The 21,230-nt window shown below is 50.1% G+C and overlaps 1 protein-coding gene across 50 annotated transcripts; it reads left to right on the top strand.

Moving 5' to 3' along the window:
* Nucleotides 1-16: 16 nt before the first annotated feature.
* PGAP2 (post-GPI attachment to proteins 2) lies at nucleotides 17-21,187 on the top strand. Of its 50 annotated transcripts, XM_081539343.1 has the most exons (12): nucleotides 391-453; nucleotides 964-1,001; nucleotides 1,195-1,262; nucleotides 7,845-7,865; nucleotides 10,754-10,928; nucleotides 14,901-15,069; nucleotides 17,021-17,129; nucleotides 18,723-18,975; nucleotides 19,119-19,225; nucleotides 19,843-19,951; nucleotides 20,169-20,292; nucleotides 20,494-21,187. In XM_081539343.1, the coding sequence occupies exons 7-12, from the start codon at nucleotides 17,091-17,093 to the stop codon at nucleotides 20,627-20,629; spliced, it is 768 nt and encodes a 255-aa protein (XP_081395469.1). In that variant the 5' UTR covers nucleotides 391-453; nucleotides 964-1,001; nucleotides 1,195-1,262; nucleotides 7,845-7,865; nucleotides 10,754-10,928; nucleotides 14,901-15,069; nucleotides 17,021-17,090; the 3' UTR covers nucleotides 20,630-21,187. The 50 variants fall into 50 exon arrangements, with proteins under 50 accessions (XP_081395481.1, XP_081395469.1, XP_081395470.1 ...); XM_081539344.1 differs by lacking the exon at nucleotides 964-1,001; XM_081539337.1 differs by lacking the exon at nucleotides 14,901-15,069.
* The last annotated feature ends 43 nt before the right edge of the window (nucleotides 21,188-21,230 follow it).

Below are 21,230 nucleotides of genomic sequence, written 5' to 3'. Positions count from 1 at the left end.
CAGCGCGTAGAGGGCCAGACTGCGTCACACGCCGCCCGCCGTCAGAGGCTCGCTGCGAGCGCTCCGCCCCCGTTGTCTGCGCATTGGCAGACGCCGCCGCCACTCTACATCCGCCCTGTTATTCATTGGACCACGGGTCTTTTGAAACCGAACGTGAGGGCTGTCTTTGGGAGACGAGGAGAGGGGAAGAGGCGGGACCGAAGGAATTAGGGGGAGGGAAGGGGAGGGGTGGTAAGGAGCGACATGGAGTGCCGCCCCTCGTCGCCGCGGTTGGCTGGGAGAGGGTAGTGACGTCACACAGGGCCCCTCGAAGTGGGCTGGTGAGTGGCTACATCGGGCGGGAGGGGGATAAGGGTGATGACGCTATGCCGAGGCTCCGCCCCCTTCTTTGGAGCGGAGACACCCAGACTGCTGAGACTCGGGCCAATCAGAGTGAAGCTCCAGGATGGCATGGTAACTGTTCTACCCATCCTTTGCCTCAGTCCGCGGGTGGTCATGGGAAAGTTCTGTCGTCCGGCCCTCATTTCCTGCCTAGACCACGTGCGGAGCTGGAAGGCCCGCCTAGGAGGTCTATCTGCGTAGGTAGCCTGCAGCTGCTCCAAGGCCCGCTAACCTGGCCTTCCTGTCTCCTGAGCCCAACATAACCTCTCTGAATCCGTAGAATAGACATTGGGAGTGTTAGTGATGCCCTAAGGGAATGGCTCAGCTTAGGGTTTGGTACAAATGACAATTCTTCCTTCTTTCCCACCTGCACTTTAGGAATCCCTAAAGTTCTAATTGAAATGTTCCCGCCTCCTCTGGGATACCTTTGTGGATCAGTCTTTCCCAGCGAGTTGGGGTGATGCTTGGGCAAGCCTGTGTTACAGCTTTGTTACTTTGTATTCTGTTACTTACTTTCTTATCTTCAGGGCGGGGCTCTTGGAGGTTAGAGCTTCATTTTCAAATTGGTGTTCTTTCCCCCAGGGTCTAGCCCAGAGCAAGAGACTGATTATCTCAAAGGGGTGAGTTGAACATGTTCTGGAAACTAGATCTAGTGACTAAGTGAAAGTGAAAGTCGCCCAGTCTGACTCTGCGACCCCATGGACTATACAGTCCATGGAATTCTCCAGGCCGGAATGTTGGAGTGGGTAGCTTTTCCCTTCTCCAGGGGATCTTCCCAACCCAGGGATCGAACCCATGTCTCCCACGTTGCAGGCGGATTCTTTACCAGCTGAGCCACAAAGGAAGCCCCAAGTGACTAAGGGTTCCACACGAAATAGCAGGTACTGTGCTCAGAAAGCAGAACCTATTAGGATTACCGCCCTCTCCTCCTGGGACATTAATACAAGATTGAAATGAGCTCTACCCGAAACATGGATAAAGTTAAATTGGGGGTTTTCAGTGGTAGCAAGGGATTAGAGATACTTAAAAAGTGGAGTGGTTGTGAAGATAAGATAATGGGTGGGAGAAACCTAGTACATTGTAGTTGTTCAGTAGATGCTTAAAGGAAGAAAAAAGTAAATATATGGATGATCAAATAGTAAAACTAAACTTCTGACTCCAGACACCTTCCCCTAACTCCTCAAAGTATTACTCCTTTCCCTCCACCCTCCCTTGCCTGTGCTCAGCATCAGAAAGTCATTAGGTCTCCCTGGAGGGTTACAGCAACTTCCTCACTGCCCTCCTGAATCTTTGATTTCTCACTTTCCAATCCTCAAACCCAACTCTGTTTAAGCCTCTCCTCTACTTACTTATTTTGATGATCCTGAGGCCAGGTGCACATTAAATGTTTGATGCAGAAATGAGTGAATTACTTTCTTAAGTAGAAGTATGGGATTTTTGAGTCAGAGAACCCTGCCTTTAAATCTGAGCCCAACCATGTATTAGCTGTATGAACTTGGGGAAATTTCTTAACCCTTCTGAACCTCAGTTTCCTTGTCTATAAAATGGGGATAATAACAGTACTTGCCTTACAGAGTTGTGAGAATTAAATAAGGCATATGGTACCAGGTACACCGGTACCCTCAATAAATAGTAGGTATTATTTGTATTCTTTAAAAAGGTTAACAAACTCCCATTCTAAGACGTGGACTCTGACACAGACAAGAAGCTCAGACATATGCCTTATGTGAGTGAGTATTTCAGTCCAGAGTATTAGCAGGTGTGTAGGAGCTGAGCCTCTTAAGTAGTGTATACTTACTGGAAGACTGGGGGGGGAGACATTGGGCAAGAAGTGCTCTAGAAGGAATTTCCTATCACCATGGTGATTTCTAAGAATCTCTTGTTACATACTCTGGTAGGCCTGTGGCCCACAAGCTCATCATTCCCAGGGACTTCTGCCCCAGGAAGGACTTCTTTGTGGGCCAAGACTTCCTGGGTCCACATACTCTTACTCTGCCTAATTCTGGTAACACCCCTTTTGATTGTCATCATCTTCCTTCTTCCCCTGTAAAGCCAAGGAGTTTGGTGCATGTTCACAAAAGTTTGCTAAGCCAGGTTTTGTCCTGAGTTCGGGAGCTCAGAGATGTCCCCTGCTCAACACTGCCCTGACCAAGAGAGACAAAGCTAAGTAAAATCCATTCTATCCTAGGAGCTCCCAGTCTCTCTTACACACTTCCTGAGAACTCACTCTATGCAGCTCTCCAGGGAGGAGACAGACCTGTAAGGACTAAAGAATCATGAAAGAGCAAGAGACTTTCTTCCAGTGAGATGATTCTCCATTTCTTATATGGTACATTGGAAAGAGCAGCCGAGTTAGATTCAAACAGATGTAAGTTCAGGTCCTAGATCTGCTACTTTTTAGATCCTGCACAAATTATTTAATTATTCTCTACCCCAGTTTCCTTGTCTATAAAGTGGGCACAACAATATCAAATCTGATCATGGAATTTGCAAAGGATTGGGCCCCTGTGTAGCACATAGTAAGCATACAGTAAATGTTGATTTCCTTTTTCTTTTCCTATAACTTGATAAGGAAGGGTAATGTTTATAAATGGCATATAACTAGATTTATCAATATATAAATCTTTTGTGAATAGCTTTGACTTTTAATGAGCATTTAATCAATTGTATTTAATGAATTTACTGGTATATTTATGATTTTATCTAACATTTTAGACTTTCTCTTTCCTCCAGATGTTCTGTTTCTGTTCTCTTCTTTTTAAAATATATTTTTAAAATTTTTGTTTCTTTGGTAAGAATAACTGCCATTTACTGAGGCCCAGCTCTTTGCCAGATTTTTTTAATTGAGATATAATTTTCATAATATAGCATTCACCCATTTGAAGTGTACAATTCAGAAGTTTTTAGTATATTTGCAAGGTTGTGCAACCACCACTATATAATTCCAAAACATTTTAATAATCCCAAAAAGAAACCCCAGACCCATTAGCAATAATGTCCCATCTCCCTTTCCTCCCAGCTTCTGGCAGTTTACTAATCTGCTTTCTGTCTCAATGGATTTGCCTATTCTGGACATTTCATATAAACGGAATCATAAAATACATGGCCTTTGTGTCTGACTTCTTTCACTTAGCATAATGTTTTCAAGGTTCATCCAAGTTGTAGCATGCATCAGTACTTCATTCCTTTTTATAAGTAGGATAATATTCCATTCTATGAATAAACCATATTTTGTTTATGCATTCATGAGTTGTTTCCACCATAAATAATGATTATGCCACTATGAATAATACTGCTATGGACATTCTTGGACAAGTTTCTTCTGGACATGTGTTTTTAATTCTCTTGTGTTTATACCTAGGAGTAAATTTGCTATAGGGTCATATAGTAACTCTATGTTTAACTTCTTAAGGAGCTGCCGAACTGTTTTCCAAGTGGCTGTACCATTTTACATTCCCACCAGCGATGTATGAGGGTTTTAATCTCTCCACATCTTTGCCAATACTTGTAATTTTCTTTTTTCTTCCTTTTTTTTTTTGTTAATTATAGCAATGCTAGAGGATGTGAAATGGCATCTCACTGTGGGGTTTTCGTAATACATTTCCCTAATGACTAATGATGTTGACCATCTTTTCATGTGCTTATTGGCTATTTAAATCTCCTTTCTTGCAGTCTTGGATTATTTCATTTTTATTCCTGCATCAGCTTGGAAATTAAATTATTTTTCTATTATTTTAGTGATAGCCTTAGAAGTTACCACATGCATTTCTAACTTACTAAGGTGTCATGCTAATCAATACCTTTATAAGGAGGGTAGACTTTGCTGAGACAAGGAAAAGATGAATTCCAGGCCAGATGAACAGGGAGAACAGAGATGTGGGACCAGAAAAGAGCCCAGTGTATCCATGGGTGCAAACTGGGACTTCATCTTAGAAGTGATAGGAGCCAAAGAATGTTCTGCAGAACAATGAAGATGTAATTGCTCTCTGAGGCAGAGTGGAGCTAGAGCAAGATGGGTGAGCATAAGGTGAGTAGTTTAAAGCCATCAAGAAAGATGTCTCTGCCATGAAAAAATTTGTGAGAACAAAGAATACTCCTCTTCAACCCAGGAAGACTTTCCTGAGGCTGCCCAAGAGTCAGGGCAGAGTTGGGTTTGGGTCTGATGTGGCCAGATGCTTTCACACTGCCTCTGTCTCTGCCACGTCACCTATCTCCAAGCCATGCTCCCTCTGCCTCCACCCTCTATCCCCAGCAGTCATTCTTCAGAGGCCTTTCTTGCAGTTCCTAAATCTCTTCTTGATGTATCTAAATTCTGCCCATCCTTCAAAATCCAGTTCAATTAAATCAATCCAGCAAATGTTTTCTGGGCTCTTACTGTTTGCCTGTCCCGAAATGAGCTGAGAGTTTCAGAAATAAATGAAACAGGTGGAGGTTCTATCCTTAAATGAGCTCCCAGGAAGATGGAGGGAATAGGCAGCAAGTTATTTTGTTTTATCGTGGTCAGAGCCTTAATAAGGGTGTGATGGAAAGTCATCAGAAACTGCCTGTGGAGTGGGGAGATGGGCAGATCATGGGGATAGGGAGAGATAAGGAGAAAGTTAAGCGGAGCTCCATGTAAGAGGTGAGTATTGTCAAAATACGTGGTTGCTGGAACAGAGGATGACCGGATTATGAAAGATGTTGAATACTGCACTAAGGAGTTTGCCCTAGATCCTAAAGGGCATGTGTATGTGCGTGCTGAGTCACTTCAGTTGTGTCCAACTCTTTGTGACCCTATAGACTATAGCCCACCAGGCTTCTCTGTCCATGGGATTCTCTGGGCAAGAATACTGGAGTGGGTTGCCATGCCCTCCTCCAGGGGATCTTCCGGACCCAGGGAATGAACCTGCATCTCTTATGTCTCTTGCATCGGCAGGCAAGTTCTTTACTACTAGTGCCACCTGGGAAGCCTCCAAAGCAAAGAGGATTTACTAATTTGCTGCAGGGGCCAGATGTGATCAGCTCTGTGTCATTAAAAGAGCCAATGTGACTGTAAAGGGGAAGATGATGGAGAAGTGGGAGGGTAGTGAAGGAGATCTCCTACAGGGAGCATTCCTTGACAACTACATCCCACATTCACTTCCCCTGTTCTGCCTCCCCCCACCTCTGCACCACCCCATGCTCCTGGAACAACCCTGAAAACAAATTCTCAGACAGCTTGGACTATCTGGTATGCATATGTGCAAAGGGGATTTGAGCGGTGATCATGGCTAAGGCTTTAAAGATGGTGGTGGTGTTTCAGGCACAGGTCTCCTTGGGGTATGTCTAGGCATTAGGCAAACCAACCGGGAGGTCAGGAGACACTGGAAAGCTTCAACAACAGCAGCAGCTATTTGGACAGTGGACAAATGCCAGTTCAGCAAACACTGAGTGCCTCCTGAGTAAGGGTGAGACTAGATGCTTAGATGCTTGTTCAACTTCTTTCTCTGTAAAATGGCTTTCATCAAACTTAGCTCACCGGATTATTAAGAATATCAACTAAGAGAATGCATATGAAATCCCTGGCACATAGTAAGAACTTATCTTTTTCTTCCACTTTTCCTCATATAAATCAAGTAGGAGTCAGTCTTTCAAACTGACAGTGGAGGAAACAGATTCAGAGAGGATCAGAGACTGCTGAGGTCAGACAATACAGAAAAGGCTCAAGCAGGACAAGTTCCGGCTGTAGCTGACACATCTAGCTGTAGTTAACATGGTATATTAAGTACCTTTCACATAACCTGGCATGTATGTTATCTAATTCTTACAACAACTCTATAACGTGGATATTCCTAAAACCGTTTTACAGATGAGGAAACTGAGACTCAGGGCTGTATGATGGGGAATTGCCCAAATCACCAGATAATTACAGGCCAGCGAAGAGTTGACTCATTGGAAAACACCCTAATGCTGGGCAGGATCGGGGGCAGGAGGAGAAGGGGACGACAGAGGATGAGATGGTTGGATGGCATCACTGACTCGATGGACATGGGTTTGGGTAGACTCTGGGAGTTGGTGATGGACAGAGAGGCCTGGCGTGCTGCAATTCATGGGGTCGCAAAGAGTCAGACACGACTGAGCGACTGAAATGAACTGAACTGAACTGAGAGTGCCTCGTTTCAGGCATTTGAGGTAGTCTAGAGGCAGGGAGAAAGGACCCAGCCCCAGGGAATAGTACTTAGAGCCAAAGGAACAGATAAGGGGTTAAGATGGGAAGCAAGGGCCAGGAGCAGGCATGTGTGGGTTGGAGCTAGACAAAGAGGATGACAAGAAGCCCCAAGGAAGAAAACCTAAATCGCTTTCAAAACTAAATAGGAGTGGTTCTTTCAATAAAGTTTTACTAATTGCTCACTTGCCCTGGGACATTAAAGGACAGGGTTGGGGTGAATTCAAGTCAAGAAAAGTAATTTTTAATAAGACACCTTCCTTGTAGATTTGAAGCCCGCAGGAGTGAGCAGGATATCTCTGGGTTCCCCACCATTGCCCAGCTCAGGTCCTGCCACAGACAGCGCCTAGGCTGAGTAAATGAACAAGAGTGAATGTACGCAAAAGGGCTCTGGCAAGTTAATCAAACCTGGGCCTCTGTTTCCCCTTCTACAAAGTGATGATGATAGCTACCTTATGGGACTAACAGTATATAGTGATTAAAGGAATGCCCTTAGGTGCTAGACTGAATCCTGGTCCTGACACTTGCTAACTGTGTGATTAGGTAACTTGGCGTCTCTGTTTTCCATTGGTGAAATGGAGATATTAATAGTATCTACCGCATAGGGCTTTTATGAGGATTAAATGGGATAACACATAAAATGTAGAAGAATGCCTGGGACACAGGAGGTGCTCAAAATGTGTGGATTTAAATGGGAACAATGTGATGGAAACAGTGTCTACCTCAGGTGTCCTGCACATGCTGCATGTGCTCAGACAACCCCACATTGTAACTAGAGGAGGGATTACTGGCCCTTCATCTTTTTTCCTTGTTGAGGTAGGATGGTCTTTATAAAGGTAGCCACGAGTCCCCCTCGGGGGTCTGTCAGAATGGGGAAGGAAGCCTGACTGGGGGCTGGTTCCTGGGGATCAGCCCTCACTGTGAAGAGAGACCCAGGACTGGGCGAGGGAAGGAGATACGCTTTGTCTTACGACAGATGTGACCCGGCGCCCTCTCCTGATCAAGGGCAAGAATAGCTCTGGCCCAGAGTTTCGGGGGTGGGCCCCACGGGATCTCACTCCTTTTTATATGCTCATCCATTTGCTGAAATGCCCCGATTGGGTTCTGGGGAGTAAAGTTTAGGGGAGGGGCGCCGAGGCTGGGGCCAAACTGGTTTAGTGTTTTTAAAGGGCGAAGCTGGATAGTTCGTCTAGATTGGTGTGGGAGGTGGATAGACACCGGGGTCAGGAAATGAGAGAATTTGGGGCCTTCCAGAATTAACTGTATGTTCTTTCAACAGGTGATGGAACGCTGCTGAGAGGTAAGGTGACAAGGTGGCTTATCCAGCGTGTCAAACCCAGTTGTCCGGGACTCTTCCGGCTGCCCCGACGCAGCCGGAATTAGTGGGGCAGACCAGGGCTGGATCGGCATGGCATGAGGGGACGCCAGATTAAGGGGGACCGCTCTGGGTCCTGGGCCGCAGAAGCGGGGAGGGGCCACCAGAGCAATTGGGCGCAGTTTCCTTGCAAAGTTCCGCCTCGAGCGCGCCGGCCCCGCCCCCGCCGTTCCCGCTCCGCCCCGCCCCCTGCCGCTCGCCCCCCGGGCCGGGCCTGGGTTTCCCCCGGGTGCTCCCGGCTCCCGGCCTGCGCCGGCGCGGCCTCTTCGCCGCCGCAGCCTAGGTGAGTATGGGGATGGGTGTTCGGGGCTGCCGGGCAGCCCCACTTGGGGGAGCTCGGTCACGCGGTCTGGCCTCCGCAGGGCCCGGCCCCAGGCTGTGGGGGTCCCGCCGCCTGCCCGGGAACCGCTGCTGTTCTCTCCTGGCTGGCTGAGCTGACCCCTTTCCCCTCTGCTCCCCGACATGGGCCCGATGTGCCGATGTGCCGGAGTGAGCTCTCCCCGCTTCACTCCGCAGCGACTCCTCGTCCAGATTCTACCAGGAGGGAGGTGCTGGGGGCTTTGCAACCCCATAGATGAGTTTCAAATCCCAGCTCTGCCAGTCATTAGCCTATGACTTTGAGCGAGTGTTAACCTCTTTGAGCCTCACTTTCCTCTTCTGTAAAATGGAAATATACAGGCTATAGTGCCTACCTTGTCGAGTTATATAGTGAGGATTGAAAGAAACAATGTATATCTAGTGCTGAGCAGGGTGCTTAGTGTTCATCCAATAAGTGTAGATTTTGGACTGGAGCCTGAAAAGGTGTTTGAGGATCTCTGGAAATAAACTAGGGATACTCCTGAGAAAGCAGTTTTCAATGAAGTGGTACCTGTGTAGGAGTTAGAGTTGACTGGGGCTGAAGAGCTGCCCTTCAGATAGTGAGCTCCCTGTCCTAAGGCCTGGGAGAGTAGAATGACCCAGTTGGTATGGACTTATTAGTAATCCAGATCACACAATCCCATGTTGTATAACTGTGAAAACAGGCCCAGAGTGGTTAGGTGACTTGCCCAAGGTCACACAACTAAAAGGGAGGTTAGGTATACCTCCAAGAAGTGGAACAGACTATTCCTGAAACCTTATCATCTCCTGCCTTAGGCACTGCCTATTCATTCCCTGAGGATCTGCTCTTCATTTTGGGGGTCCCAGTGATTCCTGAGTGATCCAGAGCAGCTGGCTTCAGGAAGGGATGTTGGAAAGGGGCACTAGTACCATTACAACCATAGAATCTGGATTTGGGCTGGGTGGGGAAGGTCTTTGGGGATGATCCAAACAATGTCAGAATGTGCTTGATTTGGGAGGGCCACCAGAGCCACTTCCACCACTCCCTGGGAAGCATCTGGCCCCCCTGTGAGTACTGGAGCCTGAGCAGTTGGGGCAGGCTGCCTGACAGCCTTGCAGAGAGGTGGGTGGAGGAAGATGGATGAGAGGCATATCCACCTGGCGTTTTCTGGATTCCAGGAGGAGGCTGGCCTCCAGGAGGTCAGGGTTCTTCCTGAGGGTGGGGCCAGGCTGAGCTGGGGCTTGATCTCCAGGCCAGGCCCTGGAGTCCAGAAGGGCGGGCTCGTTGTGTATCTGAGTCAGCCATAGTTTGGCAACAGGACGCCTAAGTTCTGAGGACAGCTTTCCCTCAGGCTCAGCATGTGGTTTTGAGAAAGGACCTTCCTCTCTCTGTGTCTTGATTTCTCTGTCTTTAAAATGGGAACAGGGCTAACTCATCTATATAGGATTTGTTTTTTTAGCTTTTTTCCTCCTAGGGATAGTTTCCCCTTCTCTTTCCCCTCCTAACCTGACCCTTCTGCCCAGAGTTCTGGCCCAGGGAGGAGGGGGTCAAGGAAGGCCAGAGTGCAGTGTGTGATGTTGAGCGCCATGTCTCCTCACTGCTGGCTCTTCCTTCTATTTGCTGTGTGACCCTGAGCAGGGTCCTGCCAGTCTCTTGGCCTCAATGTTCTCTTCTATGCCCTGGTGTTGGGGCTGGACTAGGATTGCTAGTGTATACTTGGCTGGTAGTATAAGGCCTGACCCTAGATATCCTCATCTCATTGGAGAGGGGCAGACCTCAGACTTCACCTGGTTTCTGGAGGAGAGTGGACAGGCCCCTGGGGACTGGGAAGCCTCCAGAAGCTGACCAGGCAGCTCTCTTCAGCAAACAGCAAGCCTAGCCTAGCACCAGGCCTGATGCTGCAAAGCCTTTCAGTCTCAAAACACGTGAGGCAGGCGGGTGGGGACAGGCAGGGGGTTGGTGTTCTGCTGGCTTCCATGGAGTCCTTGCCGCTGTGGACGGCGGTGCAGGGACACAGAGCGTGCAGAGCCCGGGAAGGGACTGAAGGTTCAGACGGGTCCTGAGCCGATGGATGAAGCAGAGAGAGCCGATGGGCGGCCTTGAAACATGGAGGCTCCAAGGTCTGCGGGAGGAGATGGGCCATTCTGACCACTGGGAGGTTTTAGGATTGGTTCCTGAAACAAGAGAGACTAGTTCAACCAGCTCCTTTCAAGCCAGGCATAGGGATGAGACGTTTTCCTGACTTACTCAAGCTTCATCTTAGCATAGATTTGGTTCATTCTTTCCTCTGCAATGGAGGGTGAATGTTCTTCTGGGAGTCAGTCCATCTTCCTCGTCCTGGGCAGTAGCTGTTCAAGCTTAGGGGCTCGGTGGCTTCCTTCTTAGATTCCCCCCACCCCACAGCTAAGCTGAGGACTGAGCACAAGGGCTGGCTTCCCCACTGAGTACCAGCCTCACTACCTTGGGCCCTGACAGCACACCACTCCATCCCCAGGTCTGACAAGATGTACCAGGTCCCACTGCCACTGGACCGGGATGGGACCCTGGTCCGGCTCCGCTTCACCCTGGTGGCCCTGGTCACGGTCTGCTGTCCACTTGTCGCCTTCCTCTTCTGCGTCCTCTGGTCCCTGCTCTTCCACTTCAAGGAGACTACGGCCACACACTGTGGGGTAGGGTTTGTTGCGGGGGGGGAGGGCATTGATACCTTGTATTCAGGGCTAATCGGATCTGTTTTGAATACTGAATCTCTTGTAACAGACTTAGTCACCACACATTACTGGGCTGCTTGGGGGTGCCTGCAAATGGGGGTCCCAAGGACTAGTCTCTCTCCACCTTTCATGGAGGTCATTGGGGGCCAGGGTCCCTAAAGTTGGGCAGCTCCAGAACCCAGAACCCAATCCTTACTTCACAGAGGGGCAGATTCAGCAGCCCCAGGGTTTTCTGGAGGGTAGAGAATAAGACTGGGATAGAGGGCGCTTGGGGCTTCTTAGTGTGGCTCTGTTGTGTGGGCTGTGCCTGTCTCCATGGGAATGTGATTATGTAAGTGTATGTGTTAACTGTGAGGGACATGACTATAATGGTTTTGATTGGGATCTGGGTGCAAGAGAGACTATATCTGTGCCTGTCTGACTGGGGACCTGATTATATATGTGTACATGTGTTTTCTGGTGTAAGTCCCATAACCTCTGAGGTTCCCTAAGTGGCCATATACCTTCTCGGATAGGGATATGGGATGTTGGGCTAGGAAGAAAGTTGTGAGTTCTTTCTCTGTAGATTATTGGAGTAAGTGGGGTAAGACCTCTGTGAACCTTTATTATCTTCCTAGTTCATCTGCTGACTCTCTAGTACTTGAGACTCAGGGACAGCCTCACTTTCCCCATGTCTAAAACAGGGTTGAGAATTCCTATTCTCCTCCTTCTCAGGGTTAGTGTAGAACTCCAGGTAGAGGAGATGGGAAGATGGTTTGGGAAATGTGAAGCGTGAGGAGCAGAAGGAGGAAGAGGAAAAGGAGACTGTCAAGTTGGAAGACAGGGCAGGAGAGAAAGTTAGCTAAGGGTTTCTAAGTGGGAAAGAGGACTAGCCTCACAGAGAGCTCAGAAGGCCCCCAATTAGCTGAGCTTCCCACCTTCCTATAAAGAGCATCTGCTCAAGGATAAGGGGTACAACCACGACTGGGATCTGGCTGGTAGGCATGGGGGCCCACTTCATTTGTTCATATGACTTGAAGTTTTCCTTCTTGATTTGTCAGTGGGTGGATGTGGGCCTTGACTTGGCAGCCAGTCTGGTGAGACTTAGAAGTAGGAGCCATCAGAAAGAACAGGAGTGGAAGAAAAAGGGATGACCAGTTGATCTGAAGTGGAGGATCAGAAAGGATCCATCCAACAGCCTCTCCTGACCTGGTTCTCAGCTTAGATAATGCATCCAATATTCTTTTACCCTGGCCAACTCCTCTTCATCTTGCAAAACCCTTCTCAGGTGTCTTCTCTTTCAGATAGGTTTCTCTAGCCTCCATGGGGCAAGCTTAATCACTCCTTCCTCTGAGTGCTCATAGAACTGATGTTCTCTCATACAGTGCTGTCACACTGTATTTGTGTCTCTCTTTCCTACTAGGCTGGGAGCTCCTTGAAGGTGGGTGTTGCGTCTGAATCCGAAAGCATTTATTGAATAAATGGATAGGACACCTGCCTCCCACCCCAACACACAGCAGCCCATTGCCCTGGGAAAAGGAAGACATGATATAATGCAGTCATAGTCCATACAGAAAATTATAATATTTGTATGGCATATGGAGTTAGATGGAATAGGCTCTTTGCTTTTGCCCTTGTGGCAGGCTCCAAGGGATAATGGGATCAATAACCTCAGCATACTTATAACCCATTCTCGGCATACTCCTTGGGGAGCTAAGGCATAGGTAGCTGCTGGAAGGGTACTTGGCCTCTCTTGGGCAAGACTAGGCCTAGGGACCCCAGGGGTATTTTGTCCCTACTCCCTGGGAGTACTGTGATGGATCCACGTGGATATTTTCATATATGATCTGGATTTCTCACCCAGATACTAAAGAAGTATCTTTAGTCTGTAATTAGATGATTTTGCCTCTGCTTGCACGTCCCCAGTGATGGGGGGGGGGGCTTCTCTCCTTTCCAGGCAGCTGATTCCAAGGAGACTTAGTAACTAACAATTAGCAAGCTCTTTCTTACAGTGAGCACACCCTCTCTTTCTGGTGGGTGTCTGTCCTAGCTCTGGCTCTGCTTTGAGACCCTGGGAGCTACTTTTTCCACCTGGCTTCCAGACAGCCCTGCAGAGATGGGAAGGCAGTAATGCAGGGTCCCTTGAGTTTTCTCTTCTTAGGTAGCATGATTCCGAGTCCATCAGGCAATCCTTATAAGACATATGCCCCTGGGCTTGGCCCAGTTGATCACTATTCTCTTCGAGGCCCTGATCTGGGCACAAGACTTCCTATGGCCTGGGCAGTACAGCCCAAAACAGGACTATTCTATTCCTGTTACTTGCTGTTAGACCTCTGTGAATGCAGCCTGTGCTGCCACTAGCTGTTTCTGCACAGGTGCAGGCTGGACACTGATACCTCATGTTCAGCCCCCTCCAGATCTCTTTTGGACCCTGAATCTATTGTTTAAGATTAGCTAGCTCTCTGATGGGGCCCAGCAGACATATTCAGTCCTGCTCCAACACAAAGGGGCAAATCCTATTCTGCTTTCTCCCTTTCCCTTCCCAGAAACCTGCTTACATCCCTGGACCCAACCCTCAGAAAGGCCCCACCCCCACCTCTGGCAAAGGGATCTGCTGTGGGCTGACCTTGGCCGCTATCACTTCTTACCTTTGCAGAGTGTTCTGGGATTTATGACACGGTCTTGTTGCTCCGGGGAAGGCTGTGTGCCCCAGCAGGCGTGGAGCTCTGGGCACTGTGGGAGGGAGGCAGGCCCTAGGGAGCTGGGGGTGGGACCCTGCAGTCTTAGAGCAGTCTCAGTCTGGCGAGAGCCCTCAGCCCAAGCCCCGGATCCTTCAGCACTCAGTGTGAGTGTCGCTTCATGCGCCTACCCCCACCCCAATTCCCCGAAACTGAGCTGGACTAGTGTGGACTGGGGTTCCCTTAATGCAGGGAGGTCTGATTCCCATGGGGAGATTTGGTTCTAGGCCTTTTAATCCAAAGCCATCTCCATCTGCCCCCCAGAAGGAAGCCCAACTTGAAGGGTCATGGTGGTCAAGGGGTGGGGGAAGGCATTCTCTGTCCGGGGGGAGAAGGGAGCAGAAAAAACCCACTCCCTCAGTCTGGGTCTCTGTTTCCTGGGTCTGGGCCAGCACGGCAGGCTCAACCTGAGCAGAGAAGAATCCCATGACCCCCAGATTCCTGAAAACCTGGAATTGGGTGACATGGTCTTCTCAGAGAGGAAGGAGATAGAACTCTGGGCCACCAGAGAGACCCTGGTATCTTGGGGGTCAGGGTACTGCTGGCCTGAGGCTTGGATCATTCTGAGCCTGGGGGTGGGATGGCTGATAGCCTGTGGTCCCATTGAATAGGTTCTGGGCCCTCCCATTGTTCCTAGTTGAACTTGGGTGAAGAGCAGGAATGTGGTCAGACAGGGTCAGTAGGAGAGCTTGGGCCACTCGGAGCCAAGGGTCCTTTGTCTGGGTTACTTGGCCTGGGTTACTTGGCTTGGAGACTTAAGTTGTCAAGTGGCAAGAGGACTTAGTCCTAATGTTTGATCCTTGCATAGTTCTGGGCCTTGGTCTTCCCTTCCGTGATATAGGAATAATAACCCTTCCATCCTCTGACCCTTTTCCTGAGTCGTTATGAGGGTCATGGGAATGAGGCAGGCCATCAGAACTCCCATGTCCAGGCCACTGGGAGCCTCGATACTCCAGACTCTTCCAGAGGTGAACCTACAAGACCTGCCAAGGGGATTCCTATGAGCTGACCCTGCCTCTCTTTACTGTCCTGTCCCTTCCCCCTTGTACCTCTTCTTCTGCACTTTTCTTTTTCCCTTATGCCCTTCCTACTCTTTCTACTCTGCCTCTTCCCTATCCTCTGAGGAGCTAGCTCTAGAAAATGCCCCACTTTCCCAGGCATCCCCACCAGGCCCCAAGTTGTGTCCCTTGCCCTGCCTGAGCACCACTCCCTACAGGATGTTCTCTGCGGCCTCCCAGCCTTTGGACCCCGATGGGACTGTGTTCCGGCTCCGCTTCAAAGCCATGGTCTCATGGGTCATCACTTTCCCTGTGTTCGGCTTCTTCTTCTGCATCATCTGGTCTCTGGTGTTCCACTTTGAGTACACAGTGGCCACTGACTGTGGGGTGAGTGCCAGGCTCCCCAGCGCCTGGGTCAGGGCCAGTTCAAGAGATGGCAATAAGGGTAGAATGTCAAAGTCAGAGAGAAGGCAGAGGGTGAGAGGGGAGGGGGATAAAAGGATGGTTGGTGGGGGGGGAAGTTGGGGGGTGTGTTTTGGGGAGAGAGAGTGAGGGAAAGTAGAGTCACAGTCCTCCAAGAGTAGAAGAGGATTGTAGAGGGTGCAAGGTGGCAGAAGGGGAGGAGGGGGAAGGGAAGAGAGAAGGAATAGGCAGGAGAGATCTCGAGAGGGAGAAGAGGGCTGAAGAAAGATCAGACTGGAAAGGAAGCCAGGACTATGGGCTAAGATGAGGCCAGGAGTGAGGAGAAGTAATGAGTGGCTTTAGCCCAGATCAGAGGCGTGACCTGAGAAGACCCCAGCCCTGCCCTGGGTTCTTCTAGCTTGGTTTCTCCTCTGGCAGTCTCAGGCCCCACAACCTGTATCCTCAAGAGCTCTGCCAGCTGGAAACCTAGAAGGAGCCCCTGCTTCTAAGAGCAGTCCACCAAGCCTTTCCTGAGGGCCCAGAGGGATGCAGGTTCTGTATCAGGGGCATGGAGTTGAACATGGACTTGCCCTTAGCATCTTATTCCTGCAAGAGACAGACTTAGGCACAGACATTCCCAGCACTGTGAGATGAGATTGCTTCTGTGATAAAAGGAGCACAGAGATGGTGGGTTCAGAAGAAGCTCTTCACCTAGCTCAGAAATCAGAGACTTCCTTCCTGGAGTGAGGGTTGGGGTGGGGGGAGGGGAGTGAGGGTCTGGTGGGGTTGGCATGGGTGGGAATTGTTGCTGTGGGGGTGAAGAAGGATTTTCATGAGTGCCAGGTTGACAACTTTTGATTTTATCCAGGGGACAATGGGGAGCTTTGGAAAGACTTTAAGCAGGAAAGGGACATGATCAGATTTGAAGTTTAGAAGACCATTCTGGCTCCTATGTGCAGAGCAGATTTAAGGGCAGCAGGGCAAGAGCAGGGTACGGGGGTTTAGTTCATGGTACAGGAGGTTCCAGAGCTGAGATGGGGACTATGAAGTTAGAGAAGAGGGGATGGAGTTCAGAGAAGAGTAGCAGATAGTTCTAATAGGAATGGGAGCTGTGAACATATAGTGGTTAGTACTCTGCATTGTGATAGGAATAGGAGTTTTTATCCAGTTGGCAAGGGATGGGGAAGAGGATGGGTGGTAGGAAATAAAGAAAAGTCATCCATAAAAGTCAGGGGACTTTTATCTGAGGCCAAAAGAATGAATCTCTAATGGTGAAACATGAGATGCTATGAGAAGGAAGTTTTTGGACCCCCTCCCTTTATACCATGTGAATTTCTGATCTGCTGCCCTGCCATAGATCCACTGAGCCATGTCCTCCAGGCCAAAGGGTTTTTACTCTTGGGGAAAGGAATTATGCTCCCATCTCTCAGTACCCTTAGCTCTGGGCTTTTGGGGGAGGGGGATTTGGGTACTGTGTACCTGGGCAATGATAGCTCCTATGTTGCTTGTTGCTGGCATAGTTGGTGAGTGGGGAATGTTAGTACTTGGGATGGCAGGGGTGAATATGAGTATCTATACCTGATTGTGTGTGTGTGTGTGTGTGTGTGTGTTTGAGTGAGTTGATGAGGGAGGCAGTTCTTACTCTTTGAGTGCTGTGTCCACCGCTAACCTGAGAGGAGTTGCGAGGATGGGATGAGTAGCCACAGGGCCCTAATTCTCTAATCCTCCTGAGGCACCCCCCAAACTCTGTGTCATCCCTACCCTTTACCCGTTTCCCAGCATCAGTCAGGGCTTTGGGCCCTTGAGTGCTTTGGGCTCTCCCAGCCAAGCCTTAGATGTTGGTACAGTTCTCCTTAAAGTAGCTGAGGTTGGGGCAAGAGTTTTCAGAATGAATATTCTAGGAAGTGAAGACAACACTCCCACTAACCCTACACAGGGGACCTACCCAGAGAAGCAGGAAAGTCAAGTGAAGAGGCTTGGACGTCTCAGAAGTGTCCAGTCCAGATATGACTCCCACCTGTCACTCAGAAGCCGGCCTTCCCATGGTCAGTAGCCACATGGATCACAGCCTTTTTTGCAGGCTTTTCAGGAAAGTTTGTCTTCTGAAAGCCATTGCTTATACTCATTGCAGATGCCTTGCATACATTATATTTAGTATTCACCATCACCCTGCAAGGCAGGTGATATCCCTATTTTGCCAATGAGGAAGTTAAAGCTCAGAGAGGTAAAGTGACTTGCTCAAGGTCACCCAGCTAAGAAAGGCAGAGCTGGGATGCACACCCATTGCCTCCAAGCTGCCTTGTCACTGAATATCTGAGACTGATCTCGAGCTTTGGTATCTCAAGTTGTACCTTGAGAGCATCACCCTCTCTCTGAAAGCTCTGCACTTAGCTGCCTCTGACAGTGCTGGGGGGAATCCATCTCCTTTTCTGTGAAGGCTTGAGAAGGCTCTGGCTGGTCCCACCCCAGGCCCTCCCCAGCCTCTTGAGCTGCCTCCATCATTGCCTGCCTTCCCAGCCACTCTGATATCCATTCAGCATCCCCCCCTGGCAGACAGGAAGCGACCATCCAGAACTCCATCTCTGAAGACTGGTCCTGCTATTGTCACAGCAGGGTCATTCCCTCTCTGGGTTTCTGGGCCCTGGTACTGCTCTGGCTCTTCTTGAAGGTCTAAAAGAGTCCACAGAAAGTGTGGGCAACAGACTGATAACTTCCATAGTTATGGAATCCTTTAGAAATGCAGATTTTCCGATTCCAGACCTTCTGCATTCTCACACAATCCCAGATGAGTCGTATGAATATTAAAGTTTGAGGCGCACTGCTCTAGGCACTGGAGTCTAAGAGATCCTCCTCCCATTCAAGGTCTTCCTGTTCCCATCAAAACTGTTTACCTACCCCGCATTCTCTCACTCTCTCATATAAACAACACACCAGTCCTTGCAGTTGTGTGATATTATCTTCTCCCTCCTCAGCTTTAAAGAATGACATTCCAGTTCCTTAAAAAATGAGGAATTCCAGGCTTTGAGAAAAATGGATGAGAGATATACATAAGAACAGGGTCATTTTCTTAGACTACACCAGGTTAAGAACACCCACTTTCTTCAACATGATCAGCATGGGGGTATTCTTCTGGCCCAGCTCCCTTGGGATCTCCCAGCACCCTCTACTGCCTTGCTACCCCTGATCAGAAGAACAAGTGAACTGAAAGCAGTCAGGAAAGGCTCAGTTGGGAAGTGAATCCAGCTCTGTCCCAAGGAGGCTCAGATGTTTCCATCCTTGGGACCGAATCTGGGATGCTGGGCTCATGGAGCCTCCCACAGTTCCTTATCCAGGTCAGAGCCCTGTGCTGTGGGCTCAGAGAACATCTGAACCTGGCTGTAGCTTTCCCAGCCATCTGTAGGGAGATGGAGACGGTCCCACTCTGTACCTGCACGAACCCCAGGTTGGCTGGGGAGTCAGAACCAGGCACAGGAGGGTCTGGGACCTGGAAGGGGAGGTCTACCTAGAGAGCTGTGAGGCTCTGGAGGGAGGGGACTGGAGCAGAGCCTTCTGAGTGTCAAGGTATTACCGGAAGAGAAAGATTTCAAGGTGGGCGGGGCATCAGGGGGTCAGTGCCCAGATGGGTCACAACTCTCTAGGTGCCCAATTACCTGCCGTCGGTGAGCTCGGCCATCGGCGGAGAGGTGCCCCAGCGCTATGTGTGGCGCTTCTGCATCGGTCTGCACTCGGCGCCCCGCTTCTTGGTGGCCTTCGCCTACTGGAACCACTACCTCAGCTGTGCCTCCCCGTGTCCCGGCTACCGCCCGCTTTGCCGCCTCAACTTCGGCCTCAATGTCGTGGAGAACCTCGCGCTGCTAGTGCTCACCTACGTCTCCTCTTCTGAGGACTTCAGTGGGTGTCCAGACAAGGGAAGGAGGAGCGGGGAAGGGTTTGGGGAAGGGATGTCCTTGCCCCCTCCCTGCCTGGGACCTCCCGACTCGGAGCTTTGGGTGCTGCTTGCAGCGCGTGCTCCCAACCCTCCTCTCTCCCTCCAGCCATCCATGAAAATGCTTTCATTGTGTTCATCGCCTCATCCCTCAGTCACATGCTCCTCACCTGCATCCTCTGGCGGCTGACCAAGAAGCACACAGTAAGTCAAGAGGTACGGTCTACCCCTAGTGGGGCTCCAGGTGGCCCAGAGGACAATCAAGGACACTCGTCCTCAGGATGCGGGTAACAGTGAGGTGGGAACTGGAGTTCTGTGGCGAACTGGGGCTAGGGCTGGACTTGGGGACAGGGGGAGGGTGATGGGTCAGAATCTGGGGTTGTTTGGGTAGTATGAGGAACTGGAGAACATTTCTAGAAGAGATAGAGGCTTCATATGGGAGTATAGGGAGGGGCAGCACCTAGGCTGCAGCAGGTTAGGAGCACTGAGTCCTGGTCTGTGATCTGTAATCATTCCAGTGTGTCCCCAGCACCACTCCACCCCACCCCACCCGCCACTTCTCTTTTCCCCACAGTATCTGGAGGTGTTGGGTTGGTAGATAACTCCAGGTAACTTACTCTGTCCCCCTGAAATGGGAGGGACCCACTGCCTCATTGGCCTCATTACACCCCCAAATGCAGGGCTATGAAATGCCCATCATTCCTGCTGCCCATGCCTGTGTCCCCTTCCATGACCAAGGATGGTAAGACTCAGCCCAGGAGTTGGGGCCAGGAGGGGAGACTGTCCACACACATCTAACAAGCTGCAGAATGATCACAGAGCTCATCCCCTAGGACCGCAAGTCCTACAACTGGAAACAGCGGCTCTTCATCATCAACTTCGTCTCCTTCTTCACGGCTCTGGCTGTCTACTTTCGGCACAACATGTATTGTGAGGCTGGAGGTGAGACCAGGCGGGGATTCCTGGGTGGTCAGAGTGGCTCTGGGACAGCTGTGATGCTTCCTGTGTCATGTGTGATAGGGCAATGATCTTGGGGGCTGCCTGCCATTGTGTTCCAGACTCTGTGTAGTGATGCGGTGGTGGTGGTCATCTAGCAAGAGGCCCCTGAAGGGTAGAGAAGGAAGCTGATCAGGCCCTGTTCCTTGTGTCCTCACCGTAGTATACACCATTTTTGCCATCCTGGAGTACACGGTCGTCCTGACAAATATGGCGTTCCACATGACAGCGTGGTGGGACTTTGGGAACAAGGAGCTGCTCATTACCTCCCAGCCTGAGGAAAAACGGTTCTAAACCCTTCTCTCCTGCTGGGGAGGAGGCCCACTGCCCAGAAACTAGGAACAAGATACCACTCTGGCCTTCCCTCAGCCTCTTTGTCCTCTCTGAGCCCTACTGAAGCTAGGGGAGAGGGGAAGGAGGGAGGAAGGGCCCAGGACAAGGTTTCACCCAGCCCTGCTGGGTTCTTCTTTCCCCTACTCCATGTGTAGGCACAGAGGCCTTCAAGCAGCACCACTTGTACCTGAGAAGCCCCAAGAAGCTGAGCTGGCAGGAGAGCTCCACCATCTGGTGCTAAAAAAAGTCCTGAGGTTCATAACCACCATCCGGTTCTTGGCCTTTACTTAGCCACCTCTCGCTGAGGTCAGGGACCACTGAGCAGTGGCTGCTACCAGAACACCACAGCCATTCCTCCCCATGGGGTCACTCACTCGACTCACATGCTAATCACCTGCTCTGCACACTCAGTCCTGTGACCACAGGCCCTTGCTAAGGTTGCCCAGGTGTCCTAGTCCTGACTTCACCTCTGATTTGGTGTGTGCCCTTCCCTAGCTGTGCCTCCGTATGTCCGTGTGGATGAAGTGGGGGTGCAGCGGGGTAAGGGGGCTGTATGACTTCCAAGGGCTCTGCCGTTCTGCTTCTCCCTGTGGAGGTGGTGTTCTGTACCTAAAGGATGACCTCCAGAACAAGCCCTGGCACAGCATGTATTTCCCTTCCCTTCTGAAATTGCTGACTTAAGACTCTTCCTCTTTGGCAAAGGTGCCAGGTGGAGGGGTCAGAGGCACAGATTCCTACCCTGAAATGGGCTCTCTGGTGTTCCCCCCCATCTTCTCTCCTGCCTTAGGCCCTGTGCTCTTTGGGTTGTACATTTTATTTCAAAGGGAAATAAATTTTTTTTTGTCAACAGTCTGTGTTAGGCTTACTTGTTTGGAGGCTCATCTCTTTGTTT

This window comes from Giraffa tippelskirchi, chromosome 11 (assembly GCF_054371585.1).
Source record: "Giraffa tippelskirchi isolate mGirTip1 chromosome 11, T2T-mGirTip1v1.2.pri, whole genome shotgun sequence".
NCBI lineage: Eukaryota > Metazoa > Chordata > Mammalia > Artiodactyla > Giraffidae > Giraffa > Giraffa tippelskirchi.
The sequence above is the reverse complement of the archived record's forward strand: the minus strand, read 5'-3'. Positions and strand labels throughout refer to the sequence as shown.

Excerpts from the sequence above, each read along its gene's own strand:
- PGAP2 (XM_081539303.1), top strand. The coding sequence starts at position 10,795 with ATGGGACCCTGGTCCGGCTCCGCTTCACCCTGGTGGCCCTGGTCACGG. Across the intron at positions 19,952-20,168 it reads CATGTATTGTGAGGCTGGAG|TATACACCATTTTTGCCATC; the intron begins GTGAGACCAGGC and ends TCCTCACCGTAG. Across the intron at positions 20,293-20,493 it reads TCCCAGCCTGAGGAAAAACG|GCACAGAGGCCTTCAAGCAG; the intron begins GTTCTAAACCCT and ends CTCCATGTGTAG.